This window comes from Siphateles boraxobius, unplaced genomic scaffold (genome assembly GCF_051911475.1).
Source record: "Siphateles boraxobius isolate OS27281-9 unplaced genomic scaffold, OSU_SipBor_1 130, whole genome shotgun sequence".
NCBI classification, from domain to species: Eukaryota; Metazoa; Chordata; class Actinopteri; order Cypriniformes; family Leuciscidae; genus Siphateles; species Siphateles boraxobius.
In genome coordinates this window covers 7,833,642-7,861,401 of record NW_027508734.1, presented here as the reverse complement: position 1 = coordinate 7,861,401, position 27,760 = coordinate 7,833,642, and the positions used below count along the sequence as shown (strand labels likewise).

Below are 27,760 nucleotides of genomic sequence, written 5' to 3'. Positions count from 1 at the left end.
TAAACGCGAATTGTGTCATTGTTTAAGAGCAGCCTAGCTTATAGATGACAGTAGGGCGAACATATTCATACTAAAAGCCAAACAAGTTTTGATTTCATAGGGACTTTAAGAGTATGGGGCAATACAGTTCTATTCATGAATTCATCAAATAATATAAAATGTATCTCTTAGATGTATCCTCCTTACCATCTAAAAAAAAAAGTCCTCAACATTCTTTTTTAAATACAGCATATCTTGGGAGTTTTTCATGATTTTATCTTAAAACAAATGAAAAACAAGCATAAAAAATTAGGAAGACCCTTGTCCTTAACATCAGTGAGGTCAAGAAGACATTTGCTTTGGCATGTCGGCACAAACTAACAATCGTAAAACCCCCAAAACACTAAAAATCTTTTAAATAATGGTGGCCGCATGTCATACACCTTTATATATATATATATATATATATATATATATATATATATATATATATATATATATATATATATATATATATTATTTGAAGGTTTATGAGATATATATATTATATATACACATAAATTTATTTATTTCCCACTAACTATAGATTGCTTAAGTAGGTTGACCTTCAACTTGAAATTAGACAGTCCATGAGTAATTCATCAAGCTTACATAATAGTTTCAAAGTGTTGATGTGGGAATTGAGATGACCTGTTGATATATTACACAAAAAACGTGGACCAAATAAAGTCTGCTTCATAGCTTGCATCATCTGCAACAGCTGTAGAGTGACCATAAACTTTCTGTCATGTAACCTTTTAGCAAAGACTTCAGTAAAAAACTATTGTGCAAACTGGTATCATCGAAAGTGTCAGGCTATAAAGCAGCCCATGGGCAGGTACATTTCTGGAGGATTTATGGGAAACACTTCAGTATTATGAAGTTAAGAAAGTCATGAGAAAACTAAGGTACTTCTTTTGCCAGAAAAGCGTGCAATACTGCTTTATCTATTTCAAGGCTGCCGGCATGTCAGAGCTGAAACATTAAGAATGCAAATATGACATACTGATGTCAGAAGTACTTGGCACGGTCTAAAAGAAACCACAACCCTAAATTCTGGAGTGTCATTCAAAGTAAACAAACACAAGCAGCAGAAAAAGAAAAAAAGACAGTATGAGAGACAATGGCACATACGTCAAAGAAAACTTCGAGCCGTAATGACTCAGCTGGGTTTAAGACTCCAAGTTCAACTAGACTCCATTTTAAAGTCTTTTAGCAAAGAAAACCAAACACCAAACTAATGATGTCTGTCCGATCAAGTAATTTGCTCCTGGAGAAGTCCAAAACAGCCTGTGGATTCAAGTCTCAACAACAACAACAAAAACAAACTCCCCCTTTGATAAGATTCCTCTAAAGTTCAGTTTGGATAACGCAGGTTCTCTAGTCAGGTTTCTTAGTCCAAATCATTGTCCGTTTATACTGCATCAGCCGCTCTGTTATTAGTTGTACTGGAACTTGAAGTGGAAGTTTCCGTTCTCAAAGGGGTTGAAGCCAAAGGGCCATTCTCTGTTTCCTCCTCCTCCACCCTGATGATTCTCAGGGTCCAGAGGGTCCTCGCCCGAATCAAACTTCTGACGCATTTCTGTACGGAAAACAACAAAGAATGCATATGAAGGTAAACAATCTTTATACATCCAGCGAAAACAAAATGTTAAAGTGACCTTCTTATGCTATTTTTCCTAATTTTGTTTTGAACACGACCTAATTTTGTTTTTTACATGCATTAAAAGTCAAAGAAACAATTTAATTTTCTCATTATATACTTTGCACATCACCTCATATCTTAAAGATTCTCAAACGACACGTCCAAAAATTCAGTCTCTCTAAAAGCTTCCTTTCCGAGAGCTACTCTGCTCTGATTGGTCAGATGACCCAGTCTGTTGTGATTGGTCTACTCTGCTCTGATTGATCAGATGGCCCAGTCTGTTGTGATTGGTCTACTCTGCTCTGATTGATCAGATGGCCCAGTCTGTTGTGATTGGTCTACTCTGCTCTGATTGATCAGATGGCCCAGTCTGTTGTGATTGGTCTACTCTGCTCCGATTGGTCAGATGGCCCAGTCTGTTGTGATTGGTCTACTCTGCTCTGATTGATCAGATGGCCCAGTCTGTTGTGATTGGTCTACTCTGCTCTGATTGATCAGATGGCCCAGTCTGTTGTGATTGGTCTACTCTGCTCTGATTGCTCAGATGGCCCAGTCTGTTGTGATTGGTCTACTCTGCTCTGATTGGTCAGATGGCCCAGTCTGTTGTGATTGGTCTACTCTGCTCTGATTGGTCAGATGGCCCAGTCTGTTGTGATTGGTCTACTTTGCTCTGATTGGTCAGATGGCCCAGTCTGTTGTGATTGGTCTACTCTGCTCTGATTGGTCAGATGGTCCAGTCTGTTGTGATTGGTCTACTCTGCTCTGATTGGTCAGATGGCCCAGTCTGTTGTGATTGGTCTACTCTGCTCTGATTGCTCAGATGGCCCTGTCTGTTGTGATTGGTCTACTCTGCTCTGATTGCTCAGATGGCCCAGTCTGTTGTGATTGGTCTACTCTGCTCTGATTGGTCAGATGGCCCAGTCTGTTGTGATTGGTCTACTCTGCTCTGAATGGTCAGATGGCCCAGTCTGTTGTGATTGGTCTACTTTGCTCTGATTGGTCAGATGGCCCAGTCTGTTGTGATTGGTCTACTCTGCTCCGATTGGTCAGATGGTCCAGTCTGTTGTGATTGGTCTACTCTGCTCTGATTGGTCAGATGGCCCAGTCTGTTGTGATTGGTCTACTCTGCTCTGATTGGTCAGATGGCCCAGTCTGTTGTGATTGGTCTGCCACTTACAGCATTTTCTCGACATGTCGACAACATGAACCAAACTCTCCCAGTCTCAGCTACAACTACAGTGTTTGAGGGTCAAAGTAGATGTTGTTCACAGGCAACTGCAAATTTGTTACAAACCTACATAGGTTTGTAACAGGAAGTGAGAGTGGAATTACTGATGACTCATTTCAGCAGTTCAGAATCTATTCAATAATTTTTTTTGTCGTGCACTTTGATCTTTGAAACTTTGCAGACTTTTACATTCACAAAAGACTTACTGGAAAGAACATTGACAAGCATGTTTACATGTTTCATTTCGGATTTGCTGTCACTTGGTATTCTCTTACCTGGATCTGTGAGCACTTCCTTTGCTGATGCAATATCTATAAACTTTTTCTCTGCCTCTTTCTTGTCTGCTTCAGACTGGAAATTATCAGGATGCCACTGCTGAGCCAGCTTTCTGTATGCTTTTATGATTTCCTGTTTGTTGGCACTCCTGAAAACAAGTGAAAAGAAACAAACATTTCTGTCAAACAACGTTCTTTTGGCTTACACATATATGCTTATTACTATCTACTCATAAAGATCACAGTTTCTGCATCAAAGCTTCTACTTGTTTCGATTGAGAATACCATCTCAACAGCCATTTATGAGCACTGCTATTCCTATCACACATTTAAGCTTTTAAAAACTCACACAGTGCATCCAAAATCGCATGCTAGGTACTACATTTGGTTTGAAGCTTGGTTTGTGACTGAAAGTATGTTCTATGTACAGGAATATGGGTAGTATAAATGAAATTCGGATGTACAACATCCGCCATGTTTACTGTCATGTGACCTACCAAGGTCAGTTGCGTTGCTTCACTCCCATTCATAAATCCTCTCCTGTGGCCTCATGGGATAGTAAAGTGTTCATCGAATACGCATTTCAGAATCTCACCGGAAGTAGTAGGTCACCCGGGAGATTTTTGGCTACTGTTTCACCGCACTAATTCTCCATTGTTTTTCAATGTAAACGTGCTAGATATACATGTTTGACCAATGCACTCGCGTCTTTTGTAGAGTCTCGCGCGTGACGCGATGTTCTAACAATACGGTGCTCAAGTTGAAATAAGTTTAACTTTTTAAAAAACATGTCTCTAGAGCTTGCATTTTTTTTCTTCACTTCACTGACCTGCTTTGTACGTGAGCGGCCCAACACTGTCAGCAACATTTTAAAGCAGGATTCTGATCGTCAATCATTGGCTTACCGGCTGACCCCCAGGATCTTGTAATAGTCCCTCTTGCGGGAAAGCTTGAGGAGCTTCTGTGCCCGATCAAGACCTTCACGAATCTCTTGGTTGTCTTGATCAAACTCCCGAGCCTCCTGATAGTCTTCCACAGCTGAGGAGAGGAACAGAGGAAAAAGCATTTTCATACATACAAAATGAAAATCCTTACATGAAGTCTACTCTCCTCCTACTGAACTAATGCGTAAACAACATTATGGGAAGTGGCTAGACAGACGTGATTTAAACTAACGGCTGCAGACACAAATTTGGTTTGAAGATGAAAAACGTACCAAGCCCAATGTTTTCTTATCATTCCTGATTTCTAAAACACACTTTCAGTGTTCAGCGTGATCTTGAGGCTCAGAGCAGAAACTGAAGCTGCTGCCCTCCGTATGTTTTCCCCATCATCTCCTGTCACGTTCATATGCAAATAACACAAGCTTATTTCGCCCAGTAAATCGAGAGATCAGAATAAGCCCACACATTTAACCACCCATAGACCCTCCCCTCGAAAGAAATCAGGACAGAAGTGGTTGAAAGTGGACAAAAAAGACGGATTAAAACACCAGGTGTAAACGGGAATGTGTCTCCCTTGTCCACTTGTGATCCGATCGACCAAAACGCATCTTAAGTCCAGGTGTAAACAAGCCTACATAGTGATAAATGAGTAAAGAATATATATATAAAAAATAAATTCTACCTTTCTCATATTCCTGCAGTAGGATGTAGGCCTCCGCTCGGTCCCGGAGGATGTGGATATTCTGAGGTTCTCTCTGGTGAGCTTCTGAACAAATGTCTAAGGCTTCCTCAGCTTCCTTCATCTGGAAGAAAGTCACAAGAGAAAACCACAACCAATGAGATGAAGGCTAGACACCAAAGCCTGACTTGAACATGGTCTTGCATTATTCACCTCTAATGATGTGAAAGAGCACATACCACATTAATGGTAACTAGAAGGTCTTTTAATCCCTTTAAATTTGTAATATAACAGCATAATGACTAAATTACATTCTGTAATGGCACATACTTTGACTAAGCAGAAACAGATCCTCTCCTTCGCTTTGTTAATGTAGAACGCAACATTCGGCTCTGTTCGCATCACAGACTCATACTTATCAGTGGCTTCCTGATACCTGCCAATCAAGAGCAAAAGTAAAGACAAAAACACTTAATAAATAGTCAGTATGATGATGATGTCTGCAAAGTCTGGAATGATAGAAAATCATTTTGATAGAAGCACTGTTTGATACAGAGCCATTCAAAACCAAGTCAGTAACACTTTGTTTTAAAGAAATTAACACTTGTATTCAGCAAGGATGCATTCAATTGATAAAAAAATTATATTGAAGACATTTATAGTGTTACAAAAGATTTAGATTTCAAATAAATACTGTTCTTTTAACGTTATGTTCAAAGAATCCAGGGGGAAAAAATCACGGGTTTCCACAAAGCAATAAGCAAAACAACTGCTTTAAACATTAATAATAATAATTAAAGAAAATCTTGAGCACCAAATCATCATATTAGAATGATTTCTGAAGGATCATGTGACACTGAAGACTGGAGTAAAGATGCTGAAAATTCAGCTTTACCATCACAGGAATAAATTACATTTCAAAATATGTAAACTTTTATTTTTCACAACATTATTGTTTGTGCTGTATATTTAAAAAAATAAAAAATAATAAAAATTCAGTCTTACTGTGCGTAAGAAACTTACTTCACAACCATCACAAAGGTTTGTAATAACATAAAATAAATGAACACAAAAATAGTTAAAAAATTAAATATTATACTTTATAATATTTCATATTATACTTTAAAGAATCTCCAATAAAGGCCATTCTAGAAGTGACGGGGAAGAGCTGTTTTCAGCACCTCTGTTCTGAGATCAGCTCTTCTGCAGAGTCCAGCTGCTTGCTGAGCTTCTTGACCTGTTTGTAGTGGGAAAAACACTCCTTGTCATCCTGATCCAGCTTCAGACACTCACGGACATGACTGAAAACAGAAACAAAGAAGGAAAGACAAAGTGAACAGCAGCAAAAGAAAGAGACAACTTTCCTTTTAGAATCAGTTTGATATCGTATTTCTATGGCTACATGCACACGGTCAGTGTGTGGGTCTGACAACTGTATTTATTAACAGCTACGACCCTAGAATTATCCTTAAAACTACCTACAGGAGAAGCAATCAATAACTACCAAAGAATGCAGCTGTCAATACAGCATTCCAAAACAAGCCTGACAACTTGACATTTAGCTTGCTGTACATACTTAAGTGAGTCTTGATGCTCGCCTAAACTGTAATGTAGTTGACTGAGTTTGAGGAATCCTGCTCGGTTGTCCGCACGGAGACGGGTTGCTGGTGTCAGGTCCATAATGGCCTTCCTCGGCTCCCCGAGGCGGATGAAGCACTCGGCTCTTAGTTCTCGAGACTCTGGGTCCCATGGAGAGAGCTGAGGAAAGAAGAGAAAATGACTACAAGAACAAAGCTAGATGACAACAAAGCATTCACACAGAGGTTTTGAATCTCTAGAGACATCTTAAGCCTTAACTGCAACATTTGATGTGTTATCTGTCTTTGGATTTTATTTATTAAAGGTGCAGTAAGCGATTTCTGAGAAACACTATTGATATTTGAAATCAACCCAAACAAACACCCCCCTCCCTTCATTGCTCCGCCCCCAAAATGTACAACACACAGTGGAAGAGTGGATGTCTTTTTACCACAGCTGAAGCGAAGACAAAAGTGAAGATAAAGCAAAAAATAAACAAGAATACTTGACCTAAACAAAACTTTCATATTTTCAGTGAAAAATCTGGAGAAAATAAAATTACCTTTGACAATTTATTACAATAGATAGCATTTGTTTCAAATCATAATATTACTGGTTTACTGTATTTCTGAACAAATAAATCCAGCCTTGCTGAGCAGGTGAAACACATCTTTTTCACCTTTTAAAAACATTAAAACCTCGCAATTTTTGAACAACAGTATAAATATGAAATTCAGAAGACTTTCAATTAAGGCTGGAAGGAATGATTCAATGACTCACTCATACTTCATTTGTTTCTTTACTGGATGAATCAGCAAACTCAACCCGTGCTGCTGAGGCTTTAGCCATTTTCAAGAAATCATCAACACTTGACCCATTTCTACCAACACGATTCTATATATGCGTACTGCGTTAGACTAACTGGGACTAGTCATTGCACTTACATATTGTTGCCCTATTGTTTGTTTGATTGCTTCTATTGCTCTGATCATTTGTAAGTCGCTTTGAATAAAAGCGTCTGCTAAATTATTAAATGTAATGTAATGTGATGTAAATGTGCAGCTCTTCTTTCAAAATAGTTCACAAGTTCAATAGATGTCGTTTATGCTCATTTTGTATCTTTTTTGGAGCTTTACAGAATAAATCGCATACCAATTTTTGTTGTGCGTAAAACATTCTAGAATCTGAAAATGATTCTGAGTTTCATAAGACAAAGAAAAAAAAAGTAAAATGGCTTTGAGAAAACATGATGAATAAATGATACCTACCATCCTTTTCATTTTTGTGTGAACTATCCCTTTAATATTACTATAACCAACACCTGTTGTATTTGATCTCCAGACTAACTCACCTCGATGACTCGCTCCAGCACCTGGACAGTAGTGGTGTAGTCTCCATGGTGATAGGCCTCATGTGCCTCTTCCTGGAGTAACTCCAGCTCATCGGCCTTGTGGAGCTGGTCATGTGCTTCCTCATGATCCGGGGAACGATTCAGCTGCGAGAGAGAGAGAAGTTAACAGAGCAGACGGCAGGAACAGAACAAGTAAATGCAGAATGTGATCTGGTTTGAGAATGAAGTTGACAGGTTTTAAAGGGATAGTACTCAATCCACAGTATTCCTGCGCCCCATGACGCTTTGCGCGAATTATGGGTGTAACTTCCGTTAAGCTGTAAACAATCAGTGAAAGACTAGCTCTGGACGCAATAATATATTTTTAAACCGTGTACGATGACATTACATTATTCTACTTACCCTTCAACCATTGAACATTAAAAGGACATTTAAAAGTGTAAAAGCGTAAACAAGGTAACGTTACTTTCAACAGACCATGAATAATCTATGAAAAAGTATCTTTCCACAGCAACATCGGCGGTAATCTGTATTATGTAACATACGTTGCCTTAATAATAAAAAAATGTTTTACTTCAGCATTGCGTGATACTATTTTAAAGTGATTTCAGTCATTTTGACAGATAATAAATTGTAAATTTACCTGTGAAACCAAACCTGGAAAGAGACGTGCAGGATTTGGGGAGTATTCCAGTGAATTGGTATAGGCTACATCGTAAATTAAATCGGGAGAACAGACCACAAATGTGCAGTATATGTTGACCTTTATCATACTATTACAGCGAAATTCAAAAGTAAAAAAGAAAATAATCACGAGGAAAAGAATGCAGAGCTCTTACTATAGATATTCTTGTTATAACATGTCACGTTAAAATACCAAGTGTTACGTTATTCTGATGTTATTCTTAGATAAAACATGAAACAAAACTGATAGCTCATTGAGTCAAACTGACGGATCAGCTTTATTTGTAGGGCAACCTTATGATTTGAAATGATTCGTTTCAGTCTTTTTGAATGGGAGTTCCCCAAACCGGAAGTGCCAACCATAATTCAAAACGCAGTAAGCTCGTCAGGAATAAGGTTGATAGGCTTGGGCGGTGTCCAAATTTTGATACCGTCAAACCTCCTCCCTATTTTACCGGGGTATACGGTATTACCGTGACTAATTAAAAATTATGACATAAGGCTCAGACAGCGTCACCAAACTGTTGGCTTGTGCCTACACCGTTCAGAAACTGAATACCAGATCGGGCAAAAAAAAAAAAAAAAAAAAAAAATCAAGGCCAACCCGTGCACGTTGTGTCTGATCCCGGCTGACGGCATTAAATGTAATATGAGCCGGAGTCCTATTTAGAGTCGACTATTTTTAATACGTGGCCGTTATAATATGGTGGCGCCAAATAATTTTTTAACCCAGGTGCTGAGGGGGTGGTAGATATAAATACTATTTATAAATGAGCAAAAATGGGACAATTAATAATATTTCATTATTTTAGTTATGACAATTGTATTGATTTTATTAATTAATTTAAATTAAATTAACAAGCAACAAGCAAGAAATGCATTTGTAAATCCGGTGACACGCGTCCATTGATTTTTATTAATACAACTTTTCTGTCAGTGTTGCAAAGATTAAGTTGACGATCGCCATCTCCTAGTGAACGCGCATATATAGAGAGAAATGCAGATAACGGATTACATAATCAGAAGGTATAGGCTAGCCTTTTTCTTTTCGTTTTGAATTGTTTCGTTTAGAGAAATTGACGATTGATATCTCCGTAGTGAACGCGCCAATAGAGAGAAATCATGGATTAATCAGAGAGTATGCTGCCTATATTTCTTTTCCTTTTGAATTGTTTCGTTTAAAGAAATTGACGATTGATATCTCCGTAGTGAACGCGCCAATAGAGAGAAATGCACATCATGGATTAATCAGAGAGTAGGCTAGCCTATAGGCTATTTCTTTTCCTTTTGAATTGTTTCGTTTAAAGAAATTGACGAATCGCCATCTCCATAGTGAACGATAGAGAGAAATGCACATCATGGATTACATAATCAGAGAGTAGGCTAGCCTATTTCTTTTCGTTTTGAATAGTTTCGTTTAATTTGATGATCACCATTTCCGTATGAACGCGCATAGAGAGAAATGCACATCATGGATTAAATAATCAGCGAGTGGCCGATTTCTTTTCTTTTTGAATTGTTTCGTTTAATGAAATTTCAAGCTTTATTTAGATATAGGCCAATCTGTCATGTCTGTGAGACATACACTGCATGAGTTTCGGTTAATTTATGATGATATTTCAATGCAAGTGACCGCGGCGCGCCAGCGCACGATCATGTCATGATTATGTTGTCTGCTATATTTGATTCTTATTTATTAAATCCAGGCAGATGGTTGATAAAAAAATTATTAAAATTAAGATACAATTTATACAAAACGAAATTCACTTTTAAGAAAGGCCTTTTACAAAATGAAATGTAAGTGGTCAATGTCTGACTCCCGATGCATCCCATCTTACTCGTGCTGTTCAGTTTTCATTATCAACGTAAAAAAAATAACATTATAATATTTTAACAAATATAAACTAATGCGCTTATTTAATGAACTCGGGGCAAAATGCATCCTCGCAGCAGTGAGTGGGTGGTTGTTTCGGAGATGCGACATTAGGTTAGAGGTGTTTCCATCTCTCGCGGTCACCTTTTTTATTGCAACATTTACAAATTGCCTCGTCAGTATTTACCGCCTCTCCCTTCTCTCTCTCTCTCTTTCTCTTCCACACTGTCACTTAATGACAACTACATAAGCATTTTTAGGCATTGAATAAATTATATTTATATATTATATATAAGTGCCGGTAATGACGGTATTGAAACTGATACCGTTGCTATTTTAAGACCCCGTGGTATACGATATTACCGAGATACCGCCCAACCCTAGTACTCAATATCATTTACTCACCCTGGTGTTGTTCTAATACTGTATGAGCTGCTGAGCCGCTCTTTTTTTTTCAGATCACAGAAGGAGAATAAAAAAAAAGAAATGTTCTTGCTCGCGCTTGTCCACATAATGGCAGTGAATAGCAACCAGCATCAAGCTTTTCAAAAAATTATGCAAAAGTATCACAGAATGATCACATATTACACGTGACGTATATTACAAGTGTTTTGGGGTTTATGACAGGGTTTTAAATTTGAAACTGAAACGTAATGTATTATATAATGAAAATCCTTCCTGATCTTGGCCGTTGATCTTCTGTGCATGACTGCGTGTTCATGAGACTCTATAGAGTGGTGCAGGTATGACATCACTTTGTAGACCAAAATGCAGAAGCGAGTTAGCATTTTAACACTTCCGGTTCCATCGTCCCGAAGTCAAAGGGATTTTTGAATGTGATTTTGGTTAAATGGCTGAAATAAGGTGGGGAACACAGGCTCAAGACACTTTCACGTTTTAATCCACGACATAAAATACATCAATATAACCCCACTCATGATTTGTTAAGCTGTTATGTGTCTTGAAAAAGGCGGTTGCTTACAAGTGGTTAAATGGGACTACAGAAGCTGTCGGCGACATTAAACGTCATCACGCCGAACAGGTAAACTCAGTCCGCTTTTACAGTCTCATTATGATTACAATTGTGCTCTTATAAGCTATTTTAACTTAAACGTCCTGGGAAAATGTTTTTAGATAAAAACTATAAGAGTTGTCGGAAGCTCAGTGATGGTTTTTACTTCTGGCGACTGCATTTAGGCTTCAAAATTCATAAAAGTTGTGTTCATCTCTAAAACTTGATGGACAAAACGTGTAAGTATCATAAACTTTTGTTGATCACAGAGCTTGTTTTTAGCAATAATCCAAAAGCCTATTGGGTTTTCTTGACGGAACCAGCGTGATGCTAACTGCCGGTTAGCCTACAAAGTGACGTCACACCTGCACCGCTCTATAAGAGCCACAGTTCACTCTGACTCGACCTGAAAAAGCACACAAGATGTGAGAAATGAGTAAGACTAAGAAAAAACATGACATGAAATACAATACATGTACTTTTTTACTCTCTGATGTGAATATATATGTTGTGTTTGTATCAACAAGAAGTTATGTTCACATCTGTCGACTGTCATTCTGACTTTCATCAGACAACCGGGGTCTAGTCTGGAGATATTAAACTCAGTGAAGAAAGTGCACAGATACTTTTTTGGGGATTACTAGGCGTTGTATTTCATATCACTTTTTCATTAGTTTCATTAGATTGAACCGTCTCATGAACACACAGTCGAGAACAGAAGATCAACGGCCAAGGTTAGGATTTTTGTTAAATAATACATTAAATTTCAAGTTGTTTTTCACCAAACCCTATCATAAACGCCCAGAACAGTTGGAATATACGGCACGTGTAACTTGTGATCATACAGTAATACTTTTGCATCTTCTTTGAAAAGCTTGATGTTGATCTCTATTCACTGCCATTATACGGACGAGCGCAAGAGGTACTTTTTATCATCTCCATTTGTGGTCCGAAAAAGAAAGAACGGCATTAAAAAAACAACAGGGTGTGTAAAAGATAATTTTTCATTTCAGAGTGAACTATCCCTTTAAGGGAATTGTTGTACTCACGACTGCTTGGAAGTCTTCTCTGGCCTCTTGAGTACTTCCCTGTTTCAGCAGAATATTACCCCTCTGCAGTCTGGCCTGAAAACACGCACACACCACACTGAGTGTTTACACCTACAACCCAGTTTGATATCACAACAATAAAATGTAACTCACAGCAAGGAAGTCTGGCTTGAGCTGAATGGCTTGGGTCAGGTCTGGCAGCGCTGACTTGGACTTGCCCATGGCCAGGAAAACAGCGGCCCGTTTGTAGTACGTCAGGTAGTTCTTAGAGTCGCCCTCTATTTAAGAAGTTTGCATTTGTTAAAGAAGTGCAACTAAATCTTTTTTTCATTTTGAATGATCTACATTAACTGAAATGAAATGCATTTTTAAAAAAAATAATTAAAAAAAGCTACCGTTCAAAAATCTTTTTGAAAGTCTCACCAAGACTTTATTTGACTTTATTAGGGTTTATTTGACCCCAATCTCTTGAACAGTAGTTTAGCTTTCGTGTGTGTGTGTGTGTATGGGTCTTACCCACAGCTGAATGATAGTGAGAAAGGGCCTCAGCCAACTGTCCAGCTGCCAGCAGCTTACGGCCCATTTCCAGATGATGCTCGATCTCAACAGGTGTGGCGCCTAAAACACCTGAAATGAAGCGACTTACACATGACACTAGGCCTCAGAAATTTAAATGAAAAACGACTGGATGTCAGAACAGCTTCTTCCTGGGGCAGCTTTAAAAAACCTCCATCTGCCTCATGGGATTGAGTTGACATGCTTTTTACATGTTTACATCTACATACCCAAAAAGGTACGCCTTTCTATAACGTCATAAAAACAAAACTCCTTTAAGGGTTCCCATGGATATTGTGTTTCGGTTCACAATGGCAGCACAAAAAGCGAAAGCATGCAGGATTGATTTGGAAAACAAAACCTAAAATTACTAACTACCTCATCTATTTACTTTCTATCACTTCTAAACCTCGTGAAGTACCTTGGAATGACACATCAAACAAATCATGATATATGTACAAAACAGCATTTACCATAGTACATGTACAAAAATTACAGGGTATTGTTATTCTACATGTCATTTTGTGTGAAATCAGACCAGTCAGGAAATTTTTTAATAACGTGTGTTTCAAATCCTACTGAGCTGTCAATACACTATAAATGTATCAGATGGCAATTGTGTCTAGATAGGCATATATATAAGTTTTATAAGACAATATGATTTTATACTATTTTTCGAAAGACTTCTTTGTCACTTCCTGTTGAGCACCTGTAAACGTATCATGATAGAGTAATATTATCCTCAGATTATGATGCCATGGTGTTCTGATATATATTTCATGATTAATATATTTGTGTACAATGGTATTTTAAGTGGTAAGTGGTAATACCATAGTATTAACATGGTACATGTCCAAAGACATGGTGTTACTATGGTACTTCCCGGACAACTTAGTACAGTAAACCTGACAAAACCTGAAATCCTTTGCATATAAAATAAATCTCATGTATGGAAGAAGAATAAGAGTGAAATCTCACCGTCCAGCTGTAGGTCCAGAACCACACAGAGAAGAGACAGGGAGGACAGGACACTGTTCAAACCTCTCCGCCGTCCCGAATCCATCATGACATCTATCAATCACACCCCCGATAAACAACCGTATGTCTTTCCACTGTGCTTCACAACAAGCAATATGACAGAAAGAGTATTTATACTCAGATCACGATAACAGCGGCATATCCGGCATATTTGGTAAGGAGATGTTTCTGTTGTCCGGGTTATAAATATGTCCGAGTTGAATAAAGGAATGCGAAACTCTAGTTCCGTGTGCCTCTCAATAAGTGTATGATACTTTGTATTAAGTTGTTTCTTAGCCTCGTGTGACAGTGACTGTCCACAACAGCTGTCGGACACGAACTTTAGGAGGTCTCCTCTAGCTGAACCTCTTAGGTGTACAATTCAAATCGCCCTACATTTCAGCGCGGTGACATCCGTGTTTGTCGACGAACGTGGTCTCGTCCCATTGGCCGAATTATTTTAGCGCACTGGACAAACACGCCCACATCTAGCAATTGACTGATAGTTGATATATGACCCTTCATTTACTAGAGAAGAAAAGTATATTTTTGTCTCGCCTACTCCGTGGAGACCATCATATCTGTGTCTATTCTATTCTATTCTATTCTATTCTATTCTATTCTATTCTATTCTATTCTATTCTATTCTATTGTGTTTTATAAAGCTCCTAAAGCATTATGGAATAAAATAATCACCAAGTCTTGCAGTAAAGGAAACCATGGAGACCATGGTAAATATCTGTGTTTATTCTATTCTATTCTATTATGTTGTGTTTTATAAAGCCCCTATGGCATTATGGAATAGAATACTTAAAAGATCCTCCAAGTTTCTGTAGTAAAGGCATCTTTGGATACCATGGTAAATATCTCTGTTCTATTCTATTCTATTCCATTCTATTATGCTGTGTTTTATAAAGCTCCTATAGCATTATATAAGAATCAAATGAAACATAACAAAATCGCCATGTCTCACTGAGACCATGGTAAATATCTATTCTATTCTATTATGCTGTGTTTTATAAAGCTCCTATAGCATTATGGAGTAGAATACAACATAAAAGAATCACCCATTCTCGGTAGTAAAGGAAACCGTGGATGCATGGTTAATATCTGCCGATTCTATTCTATTCTATTCTACCGTGCATGATGGAATAGAATACAACATAAAATCATCCAGTCTCGGTAGTAAAGGAAACCATGGAGATGGTTAATATGTCTATTCTATTCTATTCAGTTATGCTGTATTTTATAAAGCTCCTAGAGAATTTTGGAATAGAATACAACATAAAAGAATCATTCAGCCTCTGTTGTAAAGGAAACCGTAGTTTCCACTGTATTTAATTGCTATTGTTATTGATAGGCCTATGTATATCAGAAGAAATGAATATAAGATTAAATGGTGTAAATGATCAAATTTTGTAAGAATGGAAAATAAAATATGAAATGTAGTATTATTGTTGGTATTACGTGAGCCGTATCAAACAATAAAACATCTCTAAATACAAAATGGCCTTTTAATGTCATGTATGTTTAATGTTTGTATAAAATACATCATATAAAACAGGGTCATTTGTACAAATGAATGGAGAAAAGATCATCAACACATTATAAATCCTTCTTTTCTACACATACCTTGATTCAAGTAACTACGGGAAAAAAGAATTCCGAACCAAATTGAAGCATTTTCATTGTGTAATTCCTATACAGTGAATCAACTCTCTCGTTCTGTATAATGTTCTCCAATATGTTTTTGCACAGCAAAACTGACATGGTAACATTTTACATGATTTATGACTTATTCTTAGGAGGCCAAAAACTGCCAGTGCGTCTCTATAAATATTTACATAATTGCACAGACAGAATATTAACAGTCAAGTGTTATATTAAAATGAAAAAAAAAAAAGCAGAATTGCTTCATTTAGACGTAGGCATTTCTTCCATAAGTGCTCTGAGCATCTCTCCTGGTTGTGGACGTTGAGTAAACCGTTTCTCGCGTGGGCTGGTAGGGGTAAGCACTGCAAGAATGTAAGAAACACACAAATTCATCAAATAACTAGAATGGGGGGGGGAATTATAGGAAAGCATTATCTGAAAATATAAGTGAGTGTGAGTAACAAAGCAACTCACGTCTTATCGTTTGAGCCTAATTTGCAGCTGCACATGAGACAAGCTCCTCCACAGATGGAGAGGACACCTGAGGCCCAGCCGATGTATAAAGCCTCTCCAATCTCATACCTACAGCACACCACGAAAACAACAACATGTTCAGCTCACTTCAGTGTGACACAGTTTCACTCATAATGAAAGTTGCTTTCAAACTAAAGTTAAAGGCTCACTGAAGTGCCTTGAAACACACAGTATTCAGTGAGTTGATGTAATTTCCACTAAAACATGAAGATAGGGGGCGGGACATATTGAACAGCTCCTCCCTTTTTTTTAAATAGCCAATAGCGTTTAGTTTATATCACAGTTCGGCTAGAGCCGTTGAGCTCAGTAAAGCCGCAGTTCCCTCCTAATCTCCTCCATATCGCTTTAAAAGATGGTATTCTGTGCAGAATTCAAATATGTTTTGTGCTCTTGTGCATATGAACCATATAGAAAATAGTAAATGTGTGAACAAGTGACCGATTTTAGCCGCAGCTTCAGCTTCTATTTATAGTGTGGGGGCGGAGCTTAATATTCTAGAGAGCATTTGATTGGACAGAAAATCTGATGAGAAGCTGAATGATTTCAACAAAATAATTCATTTTGAGAGTGAGAAACAATAGGTTACTATCGTAACCCCGGTTCTCTGAAACATCGAGTGGAGAGATCCACCTATGGGAAGGGCATCCGTACCTGACCTCTGCAGAAGCATCCAATTGCACCAAGTCTGGCTAGACAGACAGAAGCGCGCAGCCAATGCCAGGTGAGGCCACACCCCCTCACCTAAGGGCATATAACATCTGGGCGCGCTGCTATTCCTCAGTAAGTATATTCGCTTCTCGTGCAGCAAGCGGGGCAAAGCTGGTGGATCTCTCCACTCGATGTTTCAGAGAACCGGGGTTACGATAGTAACCTATTGTTCTCTTTCATCATCTCGTGTTCGAGATCCACCTATGGGAGAGACATGGACAGCTCCCCGATTGCCCAATACACTCACAGTGAGGTTCTGAAAGCCAGAGAAAGACGGTCACCCCGGGGAGGCGGTGCCTGACACGTCCATTAATCATGAACCTGCAAAGGTGACGCCACACCGACTGCTGTGGACACGCAGGACATGAAGCATGCATGAGACACATACATGAAAGTACCCCCAACCCACCAAGGCACATAAACTAAACCCATAACGGGAAGTAAATGTTTGGTGGCAAGAATGAACATGACCAGCCGGGCCATTCACTCTTATTGGTTTCAACAGGGTACAGGGAAGAGCTAAGAAGACCCAACCCCTAAAACCGAATGTGCTACCGAGGTTCTGGTGACATCCAGCCGGTAGTAACGCACAAAGGTATGAGGAGAAGCCCAACTGGCAGCGGAGCAGATGTCCTGCAGTGACACTCCCCTAAACAAAGCCCAAGAGGCGGCTAAGCCCCTTGTGGAATGAGCTCTGATGCCCCTTGGGGGCTGCACTCCCTTTGCTTCATAAGCCATAGTTATAGCGCCCACAACCCAATGTGAGAGGCGTTGCTTCGATATGGGACTCCCTCTGTGCGGAGGGGCCCATGAAACAAAGAGCTGGTCGCTCTTCCGGAAAGCGCTGGTCCTGGTCATATAAGCCTGTAAAGCACGGACTGGACACAGAGCATTCAGCCTCTGATCCTCCAGAGAGGTAAAAGGTGGAGGGTGAAAAGCGGACAGCTCCAACACCTCCGAAGTGAACGCAGGGAAGCACTTCGGCATGAAGGCCGGGTTAGGCTTAAGGGAAACCTTATCTCCACTGAGGGAGAACTTAGTGCACGAGGGGTGAACCGAGAGTGCATGTCGCTCACTGACACGTTTGGCAGATGCCAAGGCCAAGAGCAAAGCTGTCTTGAAGGACAGCAGCTTAAGGGAAATACTCCCCAGGGGCTCAAAAGGATGTTGAGACAGTGCTTCCAGCACCATGGAGAGGTCCCATTCCGGAACAGTTCTCCTGATGACTGGCAACGAGCGGCGTGCACCCTTCATGAATCTGCGGATTAGAGGGTGCTGCCCGACAGTAGAGCCCTCAAAACCCACATGACAGGCTGAAATCGCAGCCAAATAGACCTTAATGGTGGAAAAAGACCTCCCTTTTTCCATGAGGTCCTGAAGGAAACACAAAATATCAGGAACTGAGCACTGATAAGATGTGAGACCGCGCCCATCGCACCACCCTTCGAACACGTGCCACTTACAGCCATATAAGGACCGTGTAGAGACGGCCCTGGCATTCTGAATAGTGGCGACCACACGCGGCGAAAGCCCAAGTGCGTTCAGGTTCGTCCTCTCACGGGCCAGGCCCAGAGAGCCACCCTGTCCGGGTGGGGGTGGTAAATCTCCCCGTTGGCTTGGGACAATAGATCCGTGCGAACGGGAAGGCGCCACGGCTCGGCGTATAACAGAGGAATTATCTCCGCCAGCCATGGTGCCTTGGGCCACCTGGGTGCTATCAGAATGAGAGACAGGCCCTGCTCTCTCACCCTGGCCAATGAGGGAATTATCAGGCACAGGGGAGGAAAAGCATACAGGAGCACTCTGGGCCATGGGTGGGCCAGTGCGTCTACCCCGAGGGGCGCGTCCATGTCCCTTAGAGAGAAGAACATAGGACAATGGTAGTTTTCGCGCGAGGCGAATAGATCTACGCTCGCCCGTCCGAATCTCATCCATAGCATTTCCACTATCTGAGGGTGAAGACGCCAATCTCCGTAGATTGGGTTTCCCCTTGATAGCAGATCCGCACCTCTGTTCAGAATGCCCGGAACGTGAGTTGCGCGTAACGACAGGAAAACCCGTCTGCTCCACACCAAAAGCTTGTAAGCTAGAGCGTGGAGTTTCGACGAGCGCATGCCGCCCTGACGGTTGATATAAGCCACAGCCGTGGTATTGTCGCACCGTACTAGAACGTGATGTCCCTGCAGGCGAGGCAGAAAATGATTCAGAGCTTTCCAAATGGTTAAAAGCTCTAAATAGTTTATGTGCGCTGAACGTAGTCTGTTTGGCCACAGACCGTTCACCGTTCTGCCCTCCTGGGTGGCACCCCAGCCTGTCAAGGACGCATCTGTCGTCACAACTTTCCGTATCGTAACCGCCCCCAGAGGGGTTCCCCGTGCGTAAAAGTTCTCGCTCTCCCAGTGGCGCAAGGTCGCCGAGCAGGCGCGTGTCACTGTTACCGAGCGGCAAAGGTCGCGAATCGGGCTGAAATGTAGTGACAAGACCCATTTCATGAACGCCCTCATCCTCAGAAGTCCCAATGGCACAACTTGGGTGGATGAAGCCATGAGACCCTGTAGCCTGAGACATGTGCGATATTGCACTTTCGCCCCTTCTCTGAACTGCGTCAGACAGTTCATCAGAGAGCGAACGCGCTCTTGAGAGAGGCGCGCTCGCATGGAGACCGAATTCAACTCCAAGCCCAAGAAAATGACATTCTGACTGGGCGTGAAATTGCTCTTGCTCACATTCACTTGAAACCCGAGCGATGTGATGTGCGCGAGCACACGGTCGGTGTCCTGCAACACCTTCTCCTTTGATTCGGCTATGATGAGCCAATCGTCTATATAAGTCAGGATTCTCAGACCTGATATTCTCAGAGGTGCTAAGCCCGCCTCCGCGCACAGACAGAAAGACCGGGGACTCAAACTGAGTCCAAACGGAAGAACTGTGAATTCGTAACATATGCCCTGGTAGGCGAAACGAAGAAACTTCCTGTGCGGAGGATAGATGCTTATGTGAAAGAAAGCATCTTTCAGATCGACTGATGTGAACCAGTCGTTCTGTTTTATGGCACGGGCGAGTGCGCCTTGTGTCAGCATTCTGAAATTGTATTTCCTCAAATGTTTGTTCAACACTCGAAGGTCCAAGATAGGGCGGAGAGAGCCGCCTTTTTTCGGGACCAGAAAATAACGGGAATAAAAACCCTGGTTCATCAGATTGGGAGGTACCACCTGAATCGCTCCCTTGTTTAAGAGAGATGAAATTTCCTCTTTCAGAATGTGAGAGGCGTTCTCTTCCGTGTGAGAAAAGAGAATGCCGTTGAAATGCGGGGGTTTTACTGCGAATTGCAATCTGTAACCCTGCATTACTGTACGCATCACCCACTCGGGAGCTGAAACGGTTCGCCAAGCCGCTTCGTGACTCGCGAGAGCTCCCGCTCGGGCCAGAGCGGAGCTGTGTGAGACCGACAGGTTTATTTGTGATGCAATGGCGCCATCTAGTGGGTACACTAGAGGCGACATGCAGGGGTTCGGAGGGATTTCCTCTCTCTGCAGTGAGATGAATTCTCTCTGCGGAGAGAGGTTTTCCCGCCGAAACGAATTCATTTGATTCGTATTTTTTTGTGTTTTGTGTGTTTTGTGTTGGGCAAACACTGGGGCCGAAGCCTTTATTGAGAGAGTGAGGGGAACAGAGTGTGGGCAGTGTGGTGTCACTGAGCTTAAACTTTCCCTTACAAAGGGCCCCCTGAACGTGGGGGGAAAACACACATCTCTCGAACACACGAGCTGGGCAGTCTCGTTTACACACGGAGAGCTGACCCATCCGCGGGACCCCCTGGGTTTTTTGGACGGGGGTCCTAGAAGAGGAGGGGAGTCCGAAGGGCTTGCGGCCCGTGAACATGGACTCGAAGCCCCCATCGGCTGAACATCAGGCAGGCCGCTTGCGTTTCGAGTCGGTGGGGTTGGAATTCGCAGGTCTCCCGGCCGCGGCCGCGGCGGGAGCGGGCTTACCCCAGTGCTTGTGTGTAGGTGCTGGGTTATGTTGCCGAGGGGGTGGTTTGTTGCGGGGCTTTTCTCTGCCCTGATGAAACTGTCGTCCCGTGGCCGGTGGGTTAGGCAAACGCACAGGGGGCGCCTGGCGTGGGACTGACTTCCTAGGAAGGCAAAGTTTGAAGGCCTCATCCTCCTTTTTCTTATCGTCACACCGTTGTTGCATCAGTGCGACGGCGGGGCCGAAGAGAGCCCGGCCGGGCTCCACCGGCGCGCCCGCGATGCGCCGTTTCTCACTGTCAGGGAGTCCCGACAGGTTCAGCCAGAGCGCGCGCTCTCCGACCACGGAAAGCGCCATGGAGCGCCCGCAAGCTTGGACGGCCTGCCGAGCGTTACGGAGGACGAGGTCGTTCACCGTTAGGATCTCCTTCCACAGGGTTTCAGAAGGATTTCCCTTTTCCAATTGTTGCCCTAACTCTTCAAGGATCTCCGCCTGGTAGGCGGAGAGGAGCGAAGAAACGTTAAGGGCCCTGACAGCCACGGCCGAGGACTTATAAGCTGCCTGGTGAACGGAGGCAGCAAAACGGTCCATCTTGTTGGGCAAGACCGGCTTGGGGGGAGCGAGCAGCCCGCCCTGAGCGGGGTTAAGGTGCCTGGCGATGGAAGGTTCGACGGTGGGAGGTTCGCCCATACCGTGCGCCGCCATGTCCTTAACCTCGAGTCCCGTGAGACCGTGTTTGAAGTCGAGCGGGTCGCTCCAATAATTTCTCATGTGCTTCGCGCACGCCGGGAGGATGGGGAAGAGTTGTTTCCTCGGGCCGGGAGGGGGTCCCAGCACTTTCCCATCATAAATATCCCTCTCCTGGTCGGTGGCGCTTTGCGGTGCCGGCCATTCGATGTTGAGACGAGCGGCCGCTCGCTCACACACTTCCAGGAGGATGGCTTGAGGCAGAACCGCGTGGGCCGTAGCCTGGGGAACACCAGAGGGCGGGATGGGCTCCTCGTCCTCTGAAACCCCAAGAATGGCCGCATCCTCCTCTTCGCCAGAACCGGGCAGGTCGTGGACGAGAGTGAGGTTGTCCCCGAAGATGTCCTCCTCGGGGAAGGCGGGATTGGGCTGGTCAGCCCAGACGAGAGACGTTGCGCCCCGGGAGGCCCCCGGTAGCGCGTCGTCATCACCGTGTCCCCCGTCCGAGTCAGAAGGGCTGAGCCCGGTGCACTGTGTCACTGCCACCTTAAGACGGCGTTTTAGCAGCTTCCTAGGCAGCAAGAGGCAGAAACTGCAATTCTCCGGGTTTTCAAGGGCTTCCCGAGCGTGCTTAAGACCCAAACAGACCACGCAAAGCTGATGAAGATCCTTAGCTGCGATGAGGGCACCACACGCGGCCGGGCAGGCCCGTGACATGCTATCCCCTGGAGAGGCTGCAGGCTTAGACAGTGACATACCAGCGAAGAAAACGGAGAAATCCGTGGCGGGCAGCCGTGAGGAGAAACGGTGAAAATAGCGAGAGCGTGGGCGGCTCCGAATGCAAAGCAGCAGTAGTTGAAAAATAAACAACTGTCACGTCCGGCGGAGGCTGATCTGGTCGATATGTCCTCCTGAAGACACGAGGTGAGCAGTGTAAAAATCCAACCGAGCTGTGAGATGCAGAGATCGCGAGAAGCGAATGTCAACTGAGGAATAGCAGCGCGCCCAGATGTTATATGCCCTTAGGTGAGGGGGTGTGGCCTCACCTGGCATTGGCTGCGCGCTTCTGTCTGTCTAGCCAGACTTGGTGCAATTGGATGCTTCTGCAGAGGTCAGGTACGGATGCCCTTCCCATAGGTGGATCTCGAACACGAGATGATGAAAGAGAACTGTAATTTTTTAAAGCTTATATATCTTCTAAATGCGAGTTTTGTAATAGTTTTGGAGCACACTAGCTTATAGGTATCAGTAAGCTTATTCATACTAAAAGCTAAAAAACTTCCATTTTGGTTTCATGTGGACTTTAAAGGCTAACTAAACCGTATAACAACTTTTTTTAGTTAATGATCTGTTAGACTGGGGCTTTATTAGTGCTGTTCATTGATTCGAGTAAATGTGGGTGGAGTTAGGCTCTGACCAGCGGTTGAGTTAGACTTTAAAGTGTGATAATATTTTATATTGGGACGTATATTCGAGTCAAATGGCTTCTTGGAGGAAAAAATTTAGGGAGGGACTTGATTTTGCCCGTATGTAATTGAACGGATGGTTGTGGTTTGCAATTGGCCAATCTCATGTGAGTGACAGGTTGTCCCGCCCTCACGCCAGTAAACACGCGGCCCTGTCCCAAATGGCACACATGCACTTCATATGCACTTACGGTCGTGTGGACTTATAATAGCCACCGCATGCACGTGCTAATGAAGCCCACGAGACTGTAGGACAGGGTTCCTCAAATCCTTTAATTACAACCCTAATCAAACACACTTGAGCCAGTCAAGGACTTCAGAGTTACTGGAAAATTGCAGGTAATTGAGTTTTATTATGGTTTTGGATTTGAGGAACCCTGCCGTAGGATGTCCTGTTTGTCATTTTATTCCTGATACACTCTCAGAAAAAAAGGTATAAGAGCTGTCAATGGGGTGGTACCTTTTCAAAAGGTACGCTTATGTTCCTCATTTACCCCTAAAGGGTGCATATTAGTATCTTAAATGAATATAATATTATCTAAAAGTGTAAATATTTGTACCTTTTCAAATGGTACTGGTCCAGTGACAGATTTTGTACCTTTTTTTTCTGAGAGTGTACAGACTGTGAGACTTGGGAAATCCTATAAGATCATTCAAGACCACACTGTACGACATGATTAAATTATATAATAAAATACCATACAATTACCGTAATGTCAGGCTAAAAAAATATTTACATTTATCTGACGCTTTTATCCAAAGCGACTTACAATTGCTAGATATGTCAGAGGTCGCACGCCTCTGGAGCAACTAGGGGTTAAGTGTTTTGTTCAGGGACACATTGGTGTCTCACAGTGGATTCGAACCCGGGTCTCTCACACCAAAAGCATGTGTCTTATCCACTGCACCATCACCACCCTCAAAGCAGCTTTACGTCACGTACAAATATTTTGATTTTAGCCTACACATTTAGTAAAGCACAGTAGGGCACTAATATTCAGTAATAGTCTGCAGTTTATTTAAATAATACTTGTAAAACTGAGCAGCCAGAGGCACCTGTTGGACGTGAGTAGAGTGGAGTATTAAAGAAGCCAGCAGGGGGCAGCATTTCCCTCTAAACTCTTTAAAAGTGAGATCTTACTCACTTTTGCCCAGGGTAGAGCGGGTTGAAGAACTCTTGAGTGATATTTGCAGCGTACCATGACACTGATACCATCGTGCACAAACCTTTACGAGAGATCAAAAACATAGCCATAAAGATTAACCGATAATAGCAGTGAAGCATCCTGATGAGTGAATCTGAGATAGCCTATGCATGCATCATGCATGTAGCAGTTGTCATTCTATATTGTTGATATTAAATATGAATGTGCATTACCCTGCAGAAGGAAGAGTACGCCCCCGGCTCCTGCGATTCTACCCTTCAGGAGGTAGTTCTCCCCGCCGGCCTTCGAGCACTGGATGCCGATCAGTGTCGCGACCACTGCGAACGAGCCGCACACCGTAGCCGCGATCATCAGCGCGCGAGACGCCTGGATATATCCTGCGCGAGGAGGACACACTGCTTTAGATGGAATAACACACCGATACACGTGCTCAAACACACGTTACAGTAGGGCTGACAAAGAATTGGGTATATAATAGGAAGGACTATAAATACAAGAATTAGCCTACCGAAAGACAGAAAATAAACAGCATAAGAAAGAAAGAAAGAAAGAAAGAAAGAACGATAAATATAAATTAATTACTATAATAAATAAATGAAGGAAGGAAGGTAGAAGGGAAAGACCGGCAAAGAAAATGCGAAACTAACTAATTAAATAAATAAATAAATATATAGCCTAGTAAATAGTAGTAGGCTAAACAAATACATTCAGTCAAATAAAATAAAATTACTGGACTGAGAACGAATAAATAAATAAAATTAAAGAAGGAAAGACCGACTAAGAAAATACATAAATAAATAAACAGTAGTACACAAATATTAAAAACAAACTATTTGCCTTGTTCAACAGTGTTTTGGTCTATTAAATATACACATATTAACAGAAAAAGAGTATGATCAATAACAAATTTCTTTTTTTTTCAAAAAAGTTTTTTATTAATAATAAAATTAGAGAGGTATATCCTATAAAATTGTACACAGGATTTACCCTGTCAAGGAGTTGCTTGAACGTTTCCATTTGAATATTAAAAACTTATGTGACAATGCCAAAGAATCTGTGACTCATCTCTTTTTTCTTCTTTTTTCCTCTTCCAAAATGTTTTGTTTGGATGTTTCAAATTTCATTTCTAGGTTGTTTGGAACATGTAACAAATTGATCTGTATGAATTTTTTTTTTTTTTGTACAGGACAATGTTGACTCCAAAAGTGCAATGTGCTTGAATCCTTATACAACTTTTTATTTTACTTGGAAAATACCACATTCATGTGAAAAAATGACTAAAGCTAAGCCAGACTTTGAACATTTTGTAAAAGAGATTAAACAATATGGTACTATATTAGATACAATTAAGAACAAAAAATTAAGAAAGACCTATGAGGCTTATAGGCTACTTTCAATTGTTGTAATTTTACCCCTGCATGTCCTACTTTATTTTACATATTCTTATGTATGTTATTTTCTACTTGTTGTGAGGTGTATATGCATGTACAATGCTTTGTATATTTTTTGTTGCATAAAAACAAGTAGGCCTATAAATAAATAATTAATAAATATAAAATAATGACTGGACTGAGATAGATAGATAGATAGATAGATAGATAGATAGATAGATAGATAGATAGATAGATAGATAGATAGATAGATAGACTATATTAATACATATTTAACAGTAAAAAATATAGAAGAAATATAAAATATTTACTGAAGTGAGAAAGCAGATAAATAAATACATAGGCTTAAATAAAGACAGACAAAGAAAATAAATTACTGGACTGAGAAGGAAAATTAAAGAAGAATAGGTTGACAAAGAAAATATCCTATATAACAGTAAACAAATAAACAGAAACATCCAAGGGACCAAATAGAAAGAAAAAAAGATAACTGAAATTATTCACAAAATATGCGAGCTGATGTGAGAAAATATATGGTCACCACAGTTCCCGCCTAAATTAAACGTATTTCCATTGTTTATGACAGTGGTGGCTAATATCAAGTTTCTACATGATCTGTGATGATGAAATGATTAGTTTTGTACCGGACAGGGCGAGCAGAGAGGGGAACTCGCGGCAGTTGTGCACTCCGGTCGAGTCCGTGGCGCAGGACATCCACAGGTTCTCGTACAGGGTGGAGGTGGTGATCACTGTCCCGTCCAACGACGACACTTTCCAGTAGCGGTTCGGGATTGTGATGCCAACCATGACCCAACTCACAAAGCCCAGAAATAAAGCTACGACTTCAACAACCGGATCCATGGCTGCTTTTAGATCACACCGGCTCCAAAATCATCCACAACCAACGTCAGTATTCCCGTGTTATGTAGGCCTATTGCTCTGCTTTATTTAGGCTACTAGTTTTGCTTGGCTGAGAAATTATTTGGCTATTTATTTCCAGGTGTTGTTGATTTCGCGAGCTGAGCCAGTATTTCCATGGAGAGCGAGATTACACCTGTATGACACTCAAAAGGTGTTGTTAAAAGCAGCGGTCATTTATCGGCTCTGTTTGCCCTCCCCTCTCCTATCCTGCCCTGCTTTTGCATTTTACACCCAGAAACTCGACAGCTGGTTATCACTAAAGTCCAATGGTCGTGGCCTGACCTTCACTGTAAAATTATCCGTCCGTTATGCATATGGACTCAAACACACTGCACACTGTAAAATGTGATTAGTTGACTGACTATAATGTGAGGAAACAAGTTGCCACTGAAAAGTAAATAAGCTTCACTCCGGTTTTAAATATATAGCCTATGTGTTGGGTAGGCCAATATGCCTTCACAACCCGATCTCACGGTAATTCGTACGAATTTGAAGAGGTGTCTAATTCGTACGAATTCATGCGACCTCACTCGTACGAATTAGTATGATTTTTACTAAATCGTACATATTTTACGAAAATGCCCAATTCGTATGAATTCGTACGAATGACCTACTCCTGACCCCGCCCATAAACCTAACCATCACGTGGGCTTAGACAAAATTCGTACGAATTAGCCATCTTTTAATCACTCGTGTACGAATTGGACTCGTGAGATAGCGTTGCAACCTATATCTAAAATATAGCTACTATAAAATACAGTTCAAAGGTTTAGGGTTGGTTTAACATTTTAGTTTAGGGTCCAAACTCACTATGAACTAGTTGCTTATTAGCATGCCTAATACCAATATATTGGCTGTTTATTAGTAGGCCTACTTATAAAACTCATAATGCCTTATTCTACATCCCTTAATGATCCTACCCAATACCTAGACTTAACAACCACCGTACTAACTATTACCAAGCAATTAGCAGTTTATTAGTATAATCCATCGTCAAATCTTTGATTTACAGTAAAGTTACGTTATATGTGTGCAGTCATGATATGTTGCAGGTCGTAAAGTAACGTAAACAAGGTTAACTTAGGATATAAAAGCAAATTCGGACTCTATAGAGGCTATTACATTACTAACTTAGTCTAACATGATAATTCATACATGCATCACAGTATGTCCGGATTTTGATTCGTAAACAGTTGGACGTTTTACATAATGTTATATTAATATGAAACACAAACAAACAGATCCAACTCTGAAATTGCAGTTTATTATTGAGTCAACAAGAAATTACAAACAATGCGAAATCTACGTTAATTACAATGTTCATTTACAGAACTCGGCATAACAGATAGCGGTT

General features: G+C 41.4%; 2 protein-coding genes across 2 annotated transcripts; both read right to left on the bottom strand.

Annotated features, from left to right (window-relative positions):
• Positions 1-930: 930 nt before the first annotated feature.
• Positions 931-14,360, bottom strand: dnajc3b (DnaJ (Hsp40) homolog, subfamily C, member 3b). The gene is made up of 12 exons (XM_077227646.1): positions 13,870-14,360; positions 12,853-12,963; positions 12,490-12,614; positions 12,337-12,411; positions 7,719-7,862; positions 6,366-6,547; positions 5,971-6,090; positions 5,120-5,225; positions 4,793-4,913; positions 4,072-4,204; positions 3,167-3,315; positions 931-1,600 (listed from the first exon to the last, which is right to left on the bottom strand). Exons 1-12 carry the CDS (start codon positions 13,955-13,957, stop codon positions 1,458-1,460), a joined length of 1,497 nt encoding a protein of 498 aa, XP_077083761.1. The 5' UTR covers positions 13,958-14,360; the 3' UTR covers positions 931-1,457.
• A 1,066-nt stretch (positions 14,361-15,426) lies between these two features.
• Positions 15,427-26,620, bottom strand: cldn15a (claudin 15a). The gene is made up of 5 exons (XM_077227645.1): positions 26,130-26,620; positions 24,307-24,471; positions 24,074-24,155; positions 16,036-16,143; positions 15,427-15,923 (listed from the first exon to the last, which is right to left on the bottom strand). The coding sequence occupies exons 1-5, from the start codon at positions 26,344-26,346 to the stop codon at positions 15,827-15,829; spliced, it is 669 nt and encodes a 222-aa protein (XP_077083760.1). The 5' UTR covers positions 26,347-26,620; the 3' UTR covers positions 15,427-15,826.
• Between the last annotated feature and the right edge of the window lie 1,140 nt (positions 26,621-27,760).